Genomic DNA, 17,389 nt, shown 5'->3' with positions numbered 1-17,389 from the left:
CACCTCGTCTAGCCCATACTTCCTCAGCTTCCTAATGAGGATGTTATGGGAGACAGTGTCAAAAGCCTTGCTGAGGTCAAGGTAGATGACATCTACGGCTCTCCCCTCATCCAGCCAACCCGTTATAACATCATAGAAAGCTATCAGATTGGTCAGGCATGATTTGCCCTTGGTAAATCCATGCTGACCACTTCCAATAACTTCCTGTTCCTCTATGTGTTTGGAGACGACATCCAGAATGAGTCGCTCCATTACCTTCCCAGGGACAGAGGTGAGGCTGACCGGCCTGTAGTTCCCTGGGTCCTCCTTCTTGCCTTTTTTGAAGATTGGAGTGATGTCAGCCTTCCTCCAGTCCTCAGGCACCTCTCCTGTTCCCCATGACCTTGCAAAGACAGTGGAGAGTGGTCTAGCGATAACATCTGCCAGCTCTCTCAGCACTCGCGGGTGCATCCCGTCAGGGCCCATGGATTTATGAATGTCCAGCTTGGCCAAGTGGTCTCTGACCCGGTCCTCCTCAACTAAGGGAAAATCTTCCTCTCTCCAGACCTTCCCCCTTGCCTCCAGAGTATGGGATGCATGAGGGACGGCTTTATCAGTGAAGACCGAAGAAAAGAAGGCATTCAGTAACTCTGCCTTCTCTGTGTCTTCCACCACTAGGCCACCCGTCTCATTCATCAGTGGACCTATATTTTCCCTAGTTTTCCTTTTTCTGTTGATATACTGGAAAAATCTCTTCTTGTTGTCTTTAACTGCAGTGGCCAAGCTGAGTTCTGATTGAGCTTTGGCCCTTCTAATCTTCCCCCTGCATAGCTTTGTTATATCTTGATAATCCTCATAAGTTGCTAAGCCCCTTTTCCAGAGAATGTAAGCCTTCCTTTTTTTCCTGAGGTCCAGCCAAAGCTCTCTATTTAGCCAGGCTGGCCTTCTTCCCCGTCGGCTCGTCTTTCGGGACATGGGGATGGCCTTCTCCTGTGCTTCTAAGAGCACCTGCTTGAAGTATGACCAGCTTTCCTGGGCACCTTTGCTCTTCAAAACTGCCTCCCAAGGGACACTCTCAACCATGCTCCTAAACAGGCTAAAGTCTGCCCTTCGGAAATCCAAGGTGGCAGTTCTGCTGGCTCCCCGCCTCCCTTCACCAAGAATTGAAAACTCTATCATTTCATGGTCACTCTGCCCAAGACGACCTCCAACCTTTACATCCCCCACAAGACCTTCTCTCTTAACAAACAGTAGGTCCAGTAGGGCACTTCCCCTAGTAGGTTCCTTCACCAGCTGTGTTAGGAAGTTGTCTTCCACACACTCCAGGAACCTCCGGGACTGTTCCCTCTCTGCTGTGTAGTATTCCCAGCGGACATCCGGGAAGTTGAAATCCCCCACAAGAACAAGGGCAGATGATCGCGAGACCTCTGCCAGCCCCTTATAGAATACTTCATCGGTTTCTACATCCTGATTAGGGGGTCTATAACAAACTCCCATCATGATATCTGCCTTGTTGGCCTTCCCCTTGATTTTTATCCATAGACACTCAACACTGTCATTCACACTGTTGAGTTCTAGACATTCAAAACCGCCCCTAACATAGAGAGCCACCCCACCACCTCTCTTCCCTTGCCTATCTCTTCTGAAAAGCTGGTAGCCATCAATTACAGATTTCTGAAGGATGTCAGTGATAACTTCTTGAGATGGCTCAGGTCTTCACCAGCAAGGAAGAACTGGTTGGGAACATGATAATCAATATCAGCCTGGTCTGTTTGTATTATTCCATAATAATTTATGAAATAGTGGAGTTCAAGACTATGAAGGAAGAAAGGAATGAAAACAGCAAAGTATACAACTTGGATTTCAGGGAACTAGTAACTGAGATACCACTGTAGGAAGCTCTGAAAGATAAAGCAGCACAAGAAAACTGTGATGGCTTAAAGTACAGCAGCCCCCAAGTACAAGAAAAAGCCCTTCTGTTACTCAGAGAAATAAGTAAACACATAAGGAGATACGCATTGCTAAGTTGCGAACTTATGCTGGACATGCAGTGCAGAAGTGGGGGTGGGGGGAGTGTGGCAAGCAAGGACAGGCTACAAAAGAAAAGTTCGGAAGAATTACCCGGGCATTAGGATGGGTTTTAGGAATGTTAATGCTCAGGAGCTGAGACTGCCAAGGGAGTCAAGGGGAACAGGAAGAGTTTCTCCCACTACACAAACTAAAAAGCTGAACAAGGAAAACATGGGTTTGCTGCAGAATGGGACGGATGATTTAGTGATAGTGGACAGAGAAAATGCCTAGACAGTGTGCAGTTTGCCTCAGTTTTTGCCATGAAGGTCTCATAGGATTCTTTGCTTAGAGACATAGTTCAAGGACAAGGAAAACAACAAAGAGTGCGTGAGAATGGAGTCAGGGACTGATGGTGAGATCTGAACCTGTACATGGGACCAGATATGTGTCACCAGGAGTCCTAAGGGTATTGTTCCAAGGCCACAGGGATGGGATAAGATCCCTGACAACTGGAGAAAGACAGATGTTGCACCTATCATTGGTCCCCTAGTAAATCAAGAAGCAAGTCCTTGAGGAACTTTTCTGTACACTTGAGGGAGAAGGCGGGGACTGAGAATGGCCAGCTGGCAGTTAACAAGGATAAATCATGTCTGACCAACATGATTGTCTTCTATAATAAAATGACAATATTTGCAGACACAGGGAGCGCAGCAGATGGCATTTACATCATCTTTAGCAAGGCTTTGACATAGTCTTCCACTACCTTGTGATCCTATGAAACAAGAGCTTCCATTGCATGAGGATGGTTGAGTTTCAGAGCACGCATCCTGAGCAGACCCCGCTGTATCAATGTTCACAGTAGTATCAGATACAGTAGCCACAGTTTTGGTTTAGACATCAGTCATGTCGATATCTGAAGTCAGTCTCCAGGGTGTTAAAAACTAACCATGTGCAAGAATTATTCTTTTACAGTGTTTCACAAAATAAAATTTGTCTAATGAACAGATGAAAGAAACAGACTGTGTTTGACCTACATGACCACTTTGAGAGGTGCATTTCTAATACATTTGATATGCCCTAATTATTTGGGCATTAGGAAAAAAATTGGCAACAATACAAGCTCTCAACAAAGCATACTCATGAGAAGAGATTCCCTTATGGTCTCCTTGCCTTTGTGATCCAAAAACAGTGAAAAGAGGTAGGAGATCCTAATAGTGGAGCCAATATTCACCTAGAGAAGAGGCATTTGATGCAACAGCGTTCCCCAACACCACTGCCCCTCACCCTTCTCTGTTATGTGATGTTCACATAGCTATGCTGTTATTACAGCATCACAAATTTCTAATAATACATAACCATTCACAGCGTTTCTTTGTACAAAGTCTTACCTTCTATAATAAGGGACCGTACCAGTAGAAAGTGGTCTGTGTAAAGTGGAGTGGGCTCAGGTAAGTGGATCATTTTGCTAATTACAAACACCTTTTTTTACGTATTGCACAAAGAAAAATTATGTCAAGACTGGTCCAAGATGCCTTGTCTCTTAAGATAAACACACAAAGTTTATCTTAAAATTGTAGCTGCCTCTGTAGAGTCCTAGTTATATGTTCAGAGAGAGGTTTTGTTAGTTTTCTGGAAGCTCCTGTGTGACTCAGAGTCAAGAATCCTGCTGACTTTCTGTAAGAAGTTCAAGTTATTTGGAAGCTTTCTAAAACTCTTGCCTATGGAAGCTGTTGCCCTTACTCTTTCATAGTCACCCTCCTTCCCCAGAGTTAGATCTGAGGTTTTGATTGCTCAAGTAAGACAATGAGGTTGTCTGAATAAATGTTCTTTTGCCTATTCACAATATAACTTTTGTGAGGCTCTAATTATACAGTGGTGAAGTGCACCTTCTATTGGCAGCTAGATATATTGTTGAATGTTTTGTTTATTTCTACTGTTTGCAATGTGTACTTTAGCCATGAATTGTACGCAAATATAGACCTTAGCTCAGGAGATGAGAATTAAACAGGTTGTGAGTTTTCCTGTGGTTTTCATACTTCTTTATTTTGAAGCCAGAACAGGTTTATTTTCTCTGTTCTGTTATGAAGTCAGTGAATAATCTTTTCTCCAGTTCATAGTTGAGAAACTGAGGCCCCGTAAGATCAAGGTAAAGGGATGATCCTATGAAAAGAGAGGGTGCAATAATGACTGTTTTGCCCACGTTCCCAAGAGGATAATTTCTCCCATGGCTTTCAGAATATGTTAAAAAAGTTCCAATGATACAATTGAATTTGCCTGTAGTATCTGAAGTTGCTCTTGGGGTAGACAGAATAGAAGAGGAGGAGAAGTGGGCAGGCAGTGAAGCAAGGGAGGACAGGTGATGCAGAAGAATAAAGATGAATTTTCTCCGGCCAGTAGCACTGAGATCTTCAAAAGTTCTCTGTGCAAACACCTTAATCCAATCAATGCTATTGAAAATACTTTATGGACAAATTCAATGAATCCAGAGCCAAGGCTGAGTATCCAGTATCCTACCTGTGCTTGTGCATTGGTGGTGTTGCCTTTGTGCTTTGCTTACCCAAACGTCGACATTTTGGTTTGTTTTTTTTTATTTTGTATTCCCTCAATCCTTGCCGTTACCAGGTTATCTGATATTCCAGGGCCTTTTTCTACGCATTATGTAGGCTCTTTTCATACATGCAAACATGTAAAGCACAGAGATTTACTCCTTACATTGCTGAAATGCAAAACTATTGCAACAAAAAGAGTCAGTCCTGAAATAGTCTTTGAACAACTCTTGAAAAGCATCATGCATTGTGCACAGAGCAGAGAAAATCAACTTACCTATAAGTGGTACAGAGTCGGAAGTTGCAGGCATGATCTCAGCCACAAGCAGCATGAATACAGTCAGAGAAAGCAGGACAGTGATACCTGCAGGGAGTGAATACGGAGGGGAAGGATAGGAACATTAACTCTGCAGCTGCTCCTCTCATGTCTTTGCTGTTAAATATAACCTTGTCCTGATCTATGGCTAAGCCAAACCCATGACTTCATCTCTGTCAGTGCAGAAGAGAACATCCACAAAGTGAAAGCATTTCTGGATGCACCTTTATCTGATGTCTTTTCACTTATCTCTATTAGACCCAAACCCTTGCTCCTCTTAAAGTAAGGGAGAAATCTTTCCTGCTGGATGCAGTGAAGCCTGAACAACTGGTATATTACATTGCGCAAAAACACAGCACAGATGGTTATTAAGGGCTAGGACATACTTGCATGGACATGACTCTAGTTTTTGGCTATTGCATATTACATAACACCCTCCAAAGAGCTGCAGCCTGTTTTAAAATGAGGTCTTTGTTTTTTGTATCTGGAAAGACTGTTGCTAAACCTAACTGCCTTGGTATTCAGAAATTACAATGTCAATGCATGAGCCTTATCTCCTTTTTTTTTTGCTGCAGTATTGTACTTCAGCTCTAATAACTCTAATAACTAATAACTTGTCTCTGGCCTATCTTTCGTTGACAGCAATTGTATCCCCTGTAGCCTGTGTTTTACTTCTCATAAGACAGGCTGCTCAGGTCCCTGATTGTTCTACTAATAGAGAGGGCACTTCATATGATTTAAAGGCCTTTGTCCTGATTGGAATTGTGCACAACTAAACCTTAAGTTCTCGCCTGCGCCAATCTTGTATATTTCCAGCTCTCCCCTGTCTTCTCTTGGAAGCATCCTTCCTGTCTTTATCAACACACGAAATAGTAAATCTCATTTAGCCCTTCGTTGGCTGGCACTGCTTCGCGTTCATGACGTACTCATGGGTTGCTGCTTTGGGAGCTGAACATGGAAGATGAAAATCCAATGCCCGACTGCTGCTGCTCTTAACCCTTCACTTTATTTGCCTTAGTATGTCCTATCCAAAAAATGGAGTTAATCCAGCTGTGAAAAGCATTGGCACATACTAAAGAACAGAAAAACAGGGATGGCAGTGTACTACCACTGCTGCCTGTGCCAGAACAAGTTCTGTCTCATCCCAGGGTAAAATCCAGATGATTTCAAAGTGTTTAGCACATGATGTGTGAATTGCGTACAGAAAGATGTTACCCTGGTTTCTGCAACCAAACAAGTTCGTCTATTACACCTGCAGGGAAACCTTTATTCACCAGGAAGTATTTAATTTCTGTTTTATAGGAAGTGCTTATGAGAGAAATGAATTCTTTAGCACCTACCTAAAGAGATCTTTTCCCCTGAATCAGCTGGCAAAAGGAAAACAAGCAATGCCAAGCCAGATATGAGAACGCAGGGAATGAGTAGGTTCAAGCCATAGTAGAGGGTGCGTCGGCGCATGGTGATGGTGTATGTAACGTCTGGGTACGGTTCTTTACAGCATTCATAGTACAACTCATTCCTCTTCCCTGGGACACCTGTAGACAGAGAAATTAGAGCAGTGAGGAGAGGTGCAGGACCCCTGGGAATCACCTTGCAATGGGCCAGGACCTGATTGTTTATGAGCCAATGTGTGGCGCCTCTGTCACGCATGGTGTGTTGAAAAGTGCTTCGAAGTGTCCTGTGGCAATTGGTAAGAGAGAAAAGACACTCCCTAATCAGTTGCCAGGCAAAATTCATTTTTTAACACTTGTGGCCAATGATGTACACACGGATGAAGAGATTAGAGGCGACAAAGGGCAATACGTCTCAGTTCAATGTCCTTTGAAAGCTGAAATACATCACTACAAGCTAAATGATCCAATGTAACTCAGTGTATCAGTGTCTTCAGCAATGTCTAAGGCGACAGTGTAAGATGTCTGCTGTTTCTAGTCCACCTTGTGTGTCTTCTAGTGTTTATTTTCATGCCTTCTTAGTCATTAGAACCCAATTTAGCCAAGAAAGCTCATCTGAGTCAGATCAAAATAGTTTTCAGTGTCCTAACCTTAGCAAGGAAAGATTTGCAAGCAGTGGCCAGTAAAACATGTATTCTCCCTTATTGGATCCAGGGAAGGGTGAAAACCAGCTGATTTCATGTTCACTATCCCATGCAGCACATTTTCTCTGTGGCAAGTGCCACTGGTTCTTATTTTTCTGTAATTCTTTTATACGTATTTGCTTTGTTTTGCCAGGATAAGCAAACAGGATGTGGTTTACTTCTCAAAACATGTGTCAAGTTAAGCTTAAAGTCTGTCATTACAGAAGGTTAAGAGACATAGTTTTCCGATGTAGCTGTACTTCAGGGTTGTACTTCAGTGACCCAGCAGCAGTAGCTTGAGATGCTGTGTGCTGGGGTCTGCAGCAGCACAGGAAACGTCAGGTGACATGGAAGAACTCAGTACCTTGTATTTCTTATGACACCATTGCTCACCTCATTTTTTTTCTGTGCACATGATGGAAGACGTGACAATGTGTATGTTTTGCAAGGAGCATGGCAAAGTCTCCATAAAGGATATGGCCATGGCTTGCCTTAGGTGTTAATGATTGTCCTGTGTGAGCTAGATAAGGGCCCGTTTTCTCCACCCTTGCCCAGGGTTTAAGGCAAATAAACCAGGCTGGCCAGTCTCTTAATCAGATATGCAAGCTTTTTAAACAGAAATAACCACTACAAAGGAAGACTGGACACTCAGGAGTGCTCTGAGATGGACAGACTTCAGAAGGACTTCCCTGGGGTGTCCTTCACCTTCTCATTAAACTGAATACCAATGTTTCTTATTGTATTATTTCTCAGATGCCCTGAATGTAAAAGTATTGCATGCAGTTTGTCAGTGACGGTTATTTTCTGGTATGTATTTGCAGACTAGAAGATGAAATGTCCCTCTGCAAGCTCTCTTCAGGGTGGTCTAAGCTCTATCAATTTCTATAGCTTGCTTCTGAATGAATGAGTTCAAAATAACTCACTAGGAACTCTTAAAAATACAGGTATCTTCCAAAGCACCAAGGGGAAGAGACATACTGAACTGCAGTTATTTGCAGACATTATGAACTGGTCAACACTTTGATGGTTTTCTGGGTAAGAGAGCTTCATCTCTTTGAAAGCTCATTCCAGTTTTTCTGAAATAGTGGTTTTTACAGCAATCAGTTTTTGGCTGATGTGTTAGATTATATGTGACAGGAGTCTTCTGTGCACCTACATGAGATGCACCCATGTTTAGTACTGACAAACTGCTCGATAGATTTCATGTATGTACTCAGTTGCAGGCAATTGCTTCAGAACACAGTGCTTTCAGACACAGTTCCACGAATGCAGCTGAACAGTTATCTCTGATCTGTGGGGTTTTTGTTTTGTTTGTTTGGGTTTTGGGGTGGTTTTTTTTACTGCCTCTTACATAAAAACTTTTAATATCTGTATTTCGTGTCGAGGTGGGATTGACTTTTTCTATATATTTTGGGTTTGCCTTTGAAAATCAGACAACTGAAAATTTTTCTGCCAGCCTCTTTACCCACTAAATCCCATTCTCCATTTGAGATGTAGTTGGAAATATCAGCCTCAAGCATCTGCAGGTCAATCAGCCAGCCACTATGAGTCCAGGAGCCGAACTTCAAATCACACTTCTGCACATCAAAGGGGAACCAGCGGACATCAATGTAACATGTGCTCTTCAAAATGCCTGTGGATAGAAATCAGTTACAATCAAGCATTTGCTGGGTGCCATTCATCTCTGTCCTTCTCTGTCTGATTATGAGCAATTTTCTTCTCCAAAAGTCTGTGTGGTGTTCTCATGGGTTAACCAAACAACTAGTGCAGGCAGAAGATTCTGCCATGGATGGAATAAGCTCCTTTCCTGTGCACCAGTGAAGATCCCTCTCTCTTTCGCTGCATCCTTGAGGTAGATTGGCCACGCAGCAGCAGCCCAGCCGGTCTCCTGCTGCTGGCTAGCCCCAGCAGATCATAGGCAGTGCTGCAGGGCCTGACAAGAGCATAGATGTCCACACAGTGGCGGAAAGTACTGTGACAAGCTCTTTGAAAGGAGTTCCTTGTCAGGCCTTGCATTAGACTCACAGTCCCTTGAAATTACATTGTTATGCTAAATCTTGCTCTGTGCTGGCTTTTACCTTGTGTGCATTAACCTGGGACTGGAATTTTGCTCTGGGTGTGTCTTGTCTGCTGTCATTATTTCATGTGATATTTTAAGCAGTTTAGGAGAGTATATTGTTGCAAACTAATTATTTCCCTTTTTTTTGTTATTCAGCTGAGAGAAGAATTAAAAAGAAAAAGAGTTTGGATGTCCAGACTTTCTTCTTGGGGCCAAAGCTGTGGCTGTGGGACTTCCCCAGCCATCCGACAGCATGGAGGGCCTTCGGAGAGTGGGGAAGATGATGTGCGCACCCTCCATCACTGGCAGCCGGTGGCAAAGCAGAGATCATCTCTCAGAACCCTCACCACTATGGGCCCACAGCTTTGCAGACTTTGCCTTATCTCACCAGCTCACTGCGTGCTGGCAGTTCAGAGGCACTGTGTGAAGGAAAGACAGACAGTTTCAGCTTCATTTGGAAATCGTCTCCAATGCTGCACTTACCCTGCCTGTTTGCAGCAGTTGTTTCTGTGTGCTCCCCAAAACACCAGGTAAGGTGAATCCCAGCTCTGAGTCACCTAACTGAGCAGAGTTTTGTATTTTGTGGTAAGTTCTTGACCTATGCCTTTTGAAGATAAAATCCCCAAAACAGAGATCTTTGAATACGGTCTTTGACTGCTGCTGCAAAGGCTGAGGGGACTATGCCATAACTATGTGTGCAAGACGATGTCCTTGCACAAACAGTGCTACTCCGAGATGGCTCGGTTCACTTCGTTCATCCATTTACGTTCTGTGAGGTCTGACTCCCACCACCATGCCCATTTTTGGATGGACTACGTCGAGGATTTTCTCTGAGTTTCTCCTGAATCTTGCCTCAGCTCCTTTCCTTAACAGCAAACAGCTGTCCCCTTTTTGTCCTTTCTGTCTCCTCCTACACCTATCTTTTTGCTCTAATGGAGAGCAGCGGTGAGTACAGCCTGCTCTCAGAGTCATGGGAAATAAAATTTTCATGAAGCTTTGGAAACACCATCTTTTCCACTCTTCCAAGTTTTCCAGTGTCTTAATTAATATAGCTGCTGCTGTGAGCCCTTGTTGCCAGTCAGTAGGCCAATTATCGACTTCTCCCTCCTAAAATTTTGCAAGGGAGTTTGGCAGCACTTAGATCTCTGTTACAGAGGATTTCCTTTTCTTTACACAACAGATTTACTTTATTACTTTTTCTCTCTTTACTTTTTCCTGGGGTAACTAATTCTTCACCATGGACTTCTTAGCTTACCAGGAGATCTGCTAGATGATGCCAGATTTGCCCATATAGTCACCCTCTGCATCAGCTCCCTGCCTGGAAGGAAGGAGAAGGCTCTTCTCTGGTACATGTCAATTTTATTCCTGTATCTTGCTGCTGCCCACGGGTCTGTCCCCGTGAAACAACAGGGATTCTTTAAGAAGTCTTAGGGGTGGATATCAACAGAGGACACAGACATCAGGGAAGACCCGCTCGTTCCCTGCTGCGCTGTGGTCACGCTCGGTGTCAGTCCCCCAGCAGCTATGACACAAAAAGTTTATCTATTTCTTGTCCACCACAGTGAGCTACTGTGGGGATAGCCTGTGTATTTGCTGGTAGGTCCTGGCTGCTGGGCAGTAACGATGCAAAGCAGGCTGAGACTCGGATCTGGCTGGCTGAGACCAGTCTCAGTTTGCCTTTTCACCCGGAGCTTCACCCTCAGCCTGGCAGGGACGATTTCACTGCAGAGGGAGTGCTGCTCTTGGGGTCTCCTGTGGTCACACGCCTCTCCGCTCTCAAGAAAGAGCTAATTAGATTGGACATGCAATGTGATGTGAGGGTGCACATCACCTTGCTTTAGATGACACCTCATTTGGGCCTCTGAATGCTCTAAGCAAACAGCTCAGGAGAGTGATTTATTGATTTGTAAAGTGGGAATACATCACTAATAATGGAGCTAAATTATTTCAGTAGGTCTGTCCCCTAATTGCACAGCTTACAAAATTTCCACAGACCGCTTCTAAACACCCTTCCTGAAGGAAAACAGCTTGTGCTTATCAAAAGCTACATATTTACTTAAAACAAAGAAATGGTCTCTGTGCCCTACCTGGAGGAATATATTGGCAGGATCCAGAGTAATTCACCAGCACATTTGTGTGAAATGTCGCATCAAATCTTTCATCCGCACTATAACACAGTAGAAAGAAAACAAAGAAAATACAAGCTGATGTTCGAGTTACGGTGTAGTAACTGTCAACATAAAAATAATATTTTGGCTGAATTTAATGAACAGAATATCTGCATTAAGGTCCTGCCCTTGGGTGAAGAGTCCACCCTTGATCAGAGTCTCAGCTTCTCATAGACGCTGTTGGTCTGCACTCAGGCATGCGGCAATATCCGCAAAGGAGCGAGAGGCAGAGCCGTTCAACGTCTCAGAGCAAAAGCAGGAGTGAAAGGAGCAAAAGTGTCACGCTAGCTGTACCCAAAGACTGGGCAGTAAGGATGGCGAGGTTTTTCCGAGGCTGCTGTCAGAATCAGGCAGCTCACAGTGTAAATCGAGCTATCTGTTACCCAGGTATCTGCTGTAAGAGTGATGGTGGGCTGGGCGACAGTTCTGTAGTCTCTTAGGTTGCAAGGGGCCAAGGATTTGCTTCAAGCAGTGAAGGAAGGCACTGGGGAGTTGTTTTAAGTTTGGGGGTTGTAGGAGGAGATTCATTGACACTCTAAGAGCAGAAAGCAAGAAAACAGTATTTCTTTACGATTCCAGAAATTCTGAGAAAAATAAGGGAGTAATGACCTGGGCAAGGACAAGAATTGAGCAGGCCTGGGGGCTTGCTCCAGAAGGTCTCTGGGGAACAGATTAACTGTGGAGGGTTGCCCTGCATGTCAACCTACAGCCTTGCCTGTCATGGCTACATGCAGGACCATGTTGCATGACTACACCATCACAAACACCGTGTCTCCATAAACAGATGTGGGAAATTCAGACCCTCTGTTCCTCCTGTGACCTGCTTTTTATTCATGTCTGATTCCTCAGTCATAATTATTGCCCCCAGCACAAAACAGGGAGGATAAAATTGAAAAGGCTAAGTGCAGAATGAGTGATAACTATTAAGGCAAAAAGGTTTTTATAAATGCAAGGAAACAAAGAAAATACTAAGGACCAGACAGATTCATTACTTCCTGTGGAAGGAAAGGAAAGAACGGGGTGTAGACATCTGCACCCTCTCTGCTTCACTCTTCACAAGCTGTGGCTCACCACAATTAATTCTCACACAGTGACAGGACACCAGGGCAGAATAGGGGAGGAACAGGTTAAAGAAATGTAGATAAGACAGATTCCAGTTGGCAGGGCTGAAGAAATTTACTCCTGAGAACTGAAAGGACTGGCCGAAATACCCTCTGAAGCATTAAGAATTATCTGTGAGAGCTCGTGGATAACAGGGAAGGGCTTGGTGAATTAGACAAGATCAAAGAGAATTCTGATTTATTTTTTTTTAAAGGTGAAATTATAGACACATCAGACTAACTACAAAGAAAATGGACTGAAAACAGATGGCACAGATTTGTCAAGGGCCAACTGCACCAAATCAATCTAATTTTCTCTGACTGAGTAAGAGGAGGCCTATGATACATCTGAACCTCAGAAAGCGTTTGCCACATCATGTTGTTATAAACAAACTACAGTAACATAGACCAGGCCATATGCCTACTTTTTAGAGACTGGAAAGGAATAGACACTTTGAGGAGTAAAAGCTGAAGTAAAGAGCTCTAAAACAGTCCAGGTCACTCCAAGCCTTCTTCAGGTATCTCGTAGTGAAGGCATAGAGAGGAAAATGGGTCTTAGTCAACAGGGGAAAGCAACAGAAAGAAATTCAACCTGAATGATGAGAAAGTATCACCGTTAAAACTCCGAGAAAGACAGATCAGTGAAAATCTAGTCAGACAGCAATGCTGAAGTACAACATCTGAGGTTTGTGATATATCAAAAACTAAGATAGTCAGAGAAAAACCAAAATCCTCTCATCCTGGAAAACATCTGTCTAGAGAGACCCACTCCATTTAACAGTTCAGAGGTGCTCGCTAGAGAGCTGGATTCAGCTGTGGAGGAGGAAAAACAGATTAGAGTGTTCAGAGCGGAAGACGAATGATGGAGAGAATTATAAAATATGAGTGATGAGGAAAGTGAGAAGAAAATCTGGGGTTTTACCCCAGGCAGGAACACTATGGCAGAGGCATGATAATAATTTTCCAGGAGAGCCATGGTAATTATAAGGACAATATGGACCGTTTTATCTGCATTCACCAGTAAAACGTAAAGACAACATCTGCAGAACTACAGCAAGGTAGACTTAGATCAGCTATTAGAAACATCTGTTAGCTGGCACTTATTTGCTTTTTTTGACTGTTTCAAGATTAAGACGCAAATCCCCAGATGGCAAAAGCCCCAGAATATCATTGAAGTGTGGCTGATTTCCAGCATTTAATGCCCTAGTTCTAGGCTCCCACTGGCTGACGCGTATCTTGCTTACCTGTTATACAGAAGAATGTCTGGTACCCAAATCTGGTCGGCTGGAAATCGCAAGTTCTGCACCCCTGGGTATTCATACTGATCCCAAGACAAGTAAACGTCAACCCAGGACTGTTGGCAAATACATACATCAGATTATATGAGCTGGTAAATTCTTCTAATTTGTCTGGAATATTATGGGAAGAAAATGGATTTTGCTAGTAGCGATAGCATTAGTATGATAATATTATAATGGTCAGCTTTAATTCTTAAGAAAGGTCGGCATATATACAGAGGAATACACAGTGTGATGACGGAATGCTGTGAGACATATTTTAATTTAATGTCTAAACTCTGCACCTTGTAGCCTGAAGCCAGGCATCCCAAACCTTTTCTGGTGGGCTGGCAGAAACACCGTCAGTAGGCACCTCCATAAGGCACGGTGGTTCTGAGCTGAGGTGGTTTGAATGACTTGAGTATCACCAGTGGTATGTGGATCACGGTCTGAGTCCCTTTTTGGTGAAAACAATTTAATCTGTTACAACTGTTGAGTGGTTATTTTAATATCTACCTTGCTATGAGAGGTAGGCAAATGACCTTTACATCCCAAGGGGTTATTTCTGGTCCCCTTTCCTCCACCCTAACACAAACAGTTAATTCAAGGAAGGTACAGGCACAGATTTTGCGCTGAACCTTGTGACTTACAGCAAAGCTCTGTGGGAGAGCAGCAAGGGAAACAGTTATCGATGCTGTTACTGAAAAACACATCTGTAAGGGATAAGACACCCACCCCAAGCTCTCTCCTAACAGTCCTCTAGTTCTATAGGTTGGTCTGGGTTAGTTTTTGCAATAGTAAACAGCTAATTTCTGCTGCAAATCCCAGCAGATAGCTAAGAAAGGAACAGCCTGTTCACTTGAAACCATTAACGTGACACAGGGTTTGGCTGCTAAAGTCAAAGCAGATTTAGTTCAATCATGCAAGTCTCCCAGAGGCTTTTCCCTCCAGAACTGCATCTTGACTGAGCACAAGCCATTAAGGGGCTCAGTTTACCTGTCATAAAGGAAGACCATATCTCTTGCCATACGTGGCCAGCAGCAGACCTGATGGGAAACTCCCTCTGCCAAAGCCCTCAGCGGAGATAAGTTTTACTTATCCTGCATGACTAGCGCAGGTCACTCCTCAGCTGGAGCAGGTTGCAGAAAAGAGAGGATGAATGTTTATGGACGAGGTTTGCAAAGTGAGAGGAAAGGCAATATTCCCACTGACGTGCCTGGGCACCGCAGGTAGCAATGCAGTGTGGGGCTGCTTGTGGTCCCTGGCCAACCCACAACCCAGCCCGAGCAGTCCCTGCGTGGGCTGGTGTGGCTGCATCACTTCTGTGTCCAGGGGCATGTGCTGGGGATCTTAGTGCCCTGCCTGACACAGCGTCACCCCTGGCTCCCCTATTCAGACAGAGGTGAGGATTTTTCCAGAAGCCACAAGTGTAAGGTGCCTGGTCTTACTGGTTGTCTAGTTCCTTCACAACAAGTCCCCATCACTTTCCCTGGGGAGGACTCATCCCCTTGAAGAATCTCTCCGTCAGCTATGGTGGGACCCTAACTTTGGGCTCTTTGTTTCTAGATCCCTACATCCACTGGCATAACAATGCAGTAGTTTTCACCCTCCAAATGTCAACAGGTCTGCCAAAGGATTAATGTAGTCTCCTGCATTTTATCTTCAGTGCTAAAAGGAGCAATAGAGAAATTTCAAAGGACTCAAAATGCCTGCTTATTTCACATTATAGACAAGTTAAAAGACAGCGATCATGTTTTTCAGCTAAGAAATCACATTCAGTAACTTGCTATTAGAAAGTTTTTTTTCCTTTATTAACCCAGGTTACTCACCATCTGCAGCCAAGCATTTGTGATCAACACTTGATTCTTCTCATCCTTTGAACAAAAGGGGAAAGGAAAAGGAACAGAAGAGAAAAAGGGATGAAACTCATAGTATAGTTTGACGACAGGTGGAAGAGTTTCTGTTTCTTTTAGAATACCCAGACTCAGGATAAATAAACACATACTTTTTGGAGTACCTTGTGAGCTCAGTACAAAACCACTGACCTGCATGGTACAGCCCAGACAATAATGGATCTTTCCTGTCTTTTAAACCTACGGACCTCCTGTATTTATCATAACTAATCAATGACAGAAGTGAAAATAACAGAAAATTGCTCTTATTTTTCTGGGGACAATCTGACTGCTTACCAAAAGCACAAGTTTTTCCTTCTAGCTAGTTGGCCAAAACAATACAATTTCCAGTACATACTACAGCATTCTGTAGTTGGAGAGAGACTTATGTTGTATTTGCCGCCACTGCAAAACAATGGTGAAACCACGTTGAAATGCTCTTCCTTTGGAGTGCCAGCATTGTGTAGCTCAGCTCAGACTGAAAGGGAAGGAAGGGCTGGCCTTGGACAAAAGCTAGCACATGGCCAAAGGACACAAATGCTGCCTGAGAGGAAGCTCACTCTGCACAGAACAGGAGTCTGTAGATTTAGACACCCGCGTGCAGAAGCCATAGGAAGAGCTCTGACTCACAACTGAAACAAAGAAGCCCTCACTTAGCTGGTCTCCAAGCGCTTTGGGGAGCCAAAGAGTGCCCAGCTCGTTGCAGTTAGCCTGCAGGTGCAGGACCCTGTGGTGCTACTGCAAAGTAGTAGCAGTAGCAGAGCTACAGAGCTCTGTAGGGGTGCAGAGCTCTGTAGGGGTGCAGGGCTGCAGAGTCATGTAGTGCAGATACCCAGATCCACACCCTGGCCTGGTACAGCTCCAAATACCACCACAGGGCATGCCCTGCATTTCCCAAGAGCTGAGGCTGGGGTATTCAGTGGGGCTGGGTCACTGGTATGCCTAGCTTCTCTACAGCACGGGGAGGTATTTCTTCTCCCTCAGAGCATAACCTGTGTTCAACCCTTACCTACCTAAAGAGCTTTGACTGAGCTTTGACTGAGGTGCGTCCTGAAGCTTCGTTTTGATGCTGTAGCTGGAGACAGTACTGACCAATGCAGCCACAAACGTGGTGGCAAATATGTGCCTTTCTTTGTACAAAACACAACTCGTCTCCAGAGGGCGTCTCCGAAAGGACAACTCTGTCTACCTGGTTCAACAATAGCTGAAACAACAGCGAGAAAGTCCACAGAAAAATAATAAAAGAAAAATTACACACAGGACTAAGCTTGTTGAGACACCATTTTAGATACTGAAGGATTCAAAGTGATAAACGCCAACACCTAAAGGTATAAAATCCTAAAATGAAAAAAAATAACAAAAAACAGAGCTGGTCATTGATAGGGTCATCAGAGCTACCTATGTCAAGTGACCTACGAAATTAAAGTAAGCCAGCAACACAGAGGCTGTGTCCCAGGAACCCTCAGAGACCAGCCCTTCCCCATCTGCCTGATGCCTTCCTGGCCACCAGTGAGTCCTCAGGTGTCTCTTAGGGATGGTGAGCATGATACTCACCTGAGTTCTCCATTAAATCCTAGTGATACTTTGTGTTGCTAGACAATCAATAATTCTTTTACGCTTGTTAGCTGCACATGTTGTCCTTGCGGAGTCACTCAGTGTAGTGCTAAAGAAGCCTAAGCACCTTGACTGAAACAGCCAGGTTACAGGGCTGCAACACTTAGGCAATTCCTTCTTGTGCAAAATGAAGGACTTTCCCGATCTGCATTGTACCCTATAGGCAGGCGGAGGAGGGGACCTGCCTCTTTTTGTTGGCTACCTGAGAGCCACATGGGGATGCATTAAATTTCAATGTAGATCTGGGAGGCATGTGGGTTTCCCGCATATGCAGATACGTCCTGTCAGAAGCCTTCGATGTGTGGTTCTGGATTTATAAGGAAACTCTCTTTTACCTGACATAGTAAGCTTACA

At 44.1% G+C, this 17,389-nt stretch overlaps 1 protein-coding gene across 1 annotated transcript in view; it reads right to left on the bottom strand.

Moving 5' to 3' along the window:
• LOC141736105 (neuronal acetylcholine receptor subunit alpha-7-like) overlaps positions 1-17,389 on the bottom strand; it is a 63,921-nt gene that overhangs the window by 14,626 nt on the left and 31,906 nt on the right. The window contains exons 3-8 of the mRNA XM_074569813.1: positions 15,359-15,403; positions 13,497-13,606; positions 11,072-11,151; positions 8,391-8,558; positions 6,192-6,386; positions 4,813-4,899 (exon numbers count right to left, since the gene is read on the bottom strand). Coding sequence (XP_074425914.1) covers positions 4,813-4,899; positions 6,192-6,386; positions 8,391-8,558; positions 11,072-11,151; positions 13,497-13,606; positions 15,359-15,403 — 685 coding nt within the window. The remainder of the gene's footprint in view (positions 1-4,812; positions 4,900-6,191; positions 6,387-8,390; positions 8,559-11,071; positions 11,152-13,496; positions 13,607-15,358; positions 15,404-17,389) is intronic.

The sequence above is a fragment of the Larus michahellis genome, chromosome Z, assembly GCF_964199755.1.
Source record: "Larus michahellis chromosome Z, bLarMic1.1, whole genome shotgun sequence".
Lineage (NCBI taxonomy): Eukaryota > Metazoa > Chordata > Aves > Charadriiformes > Laridae > Larus > Larus michahellis.
This window is presented reverse-complemented; position numbering and strand designations above follow the sequence as displayed.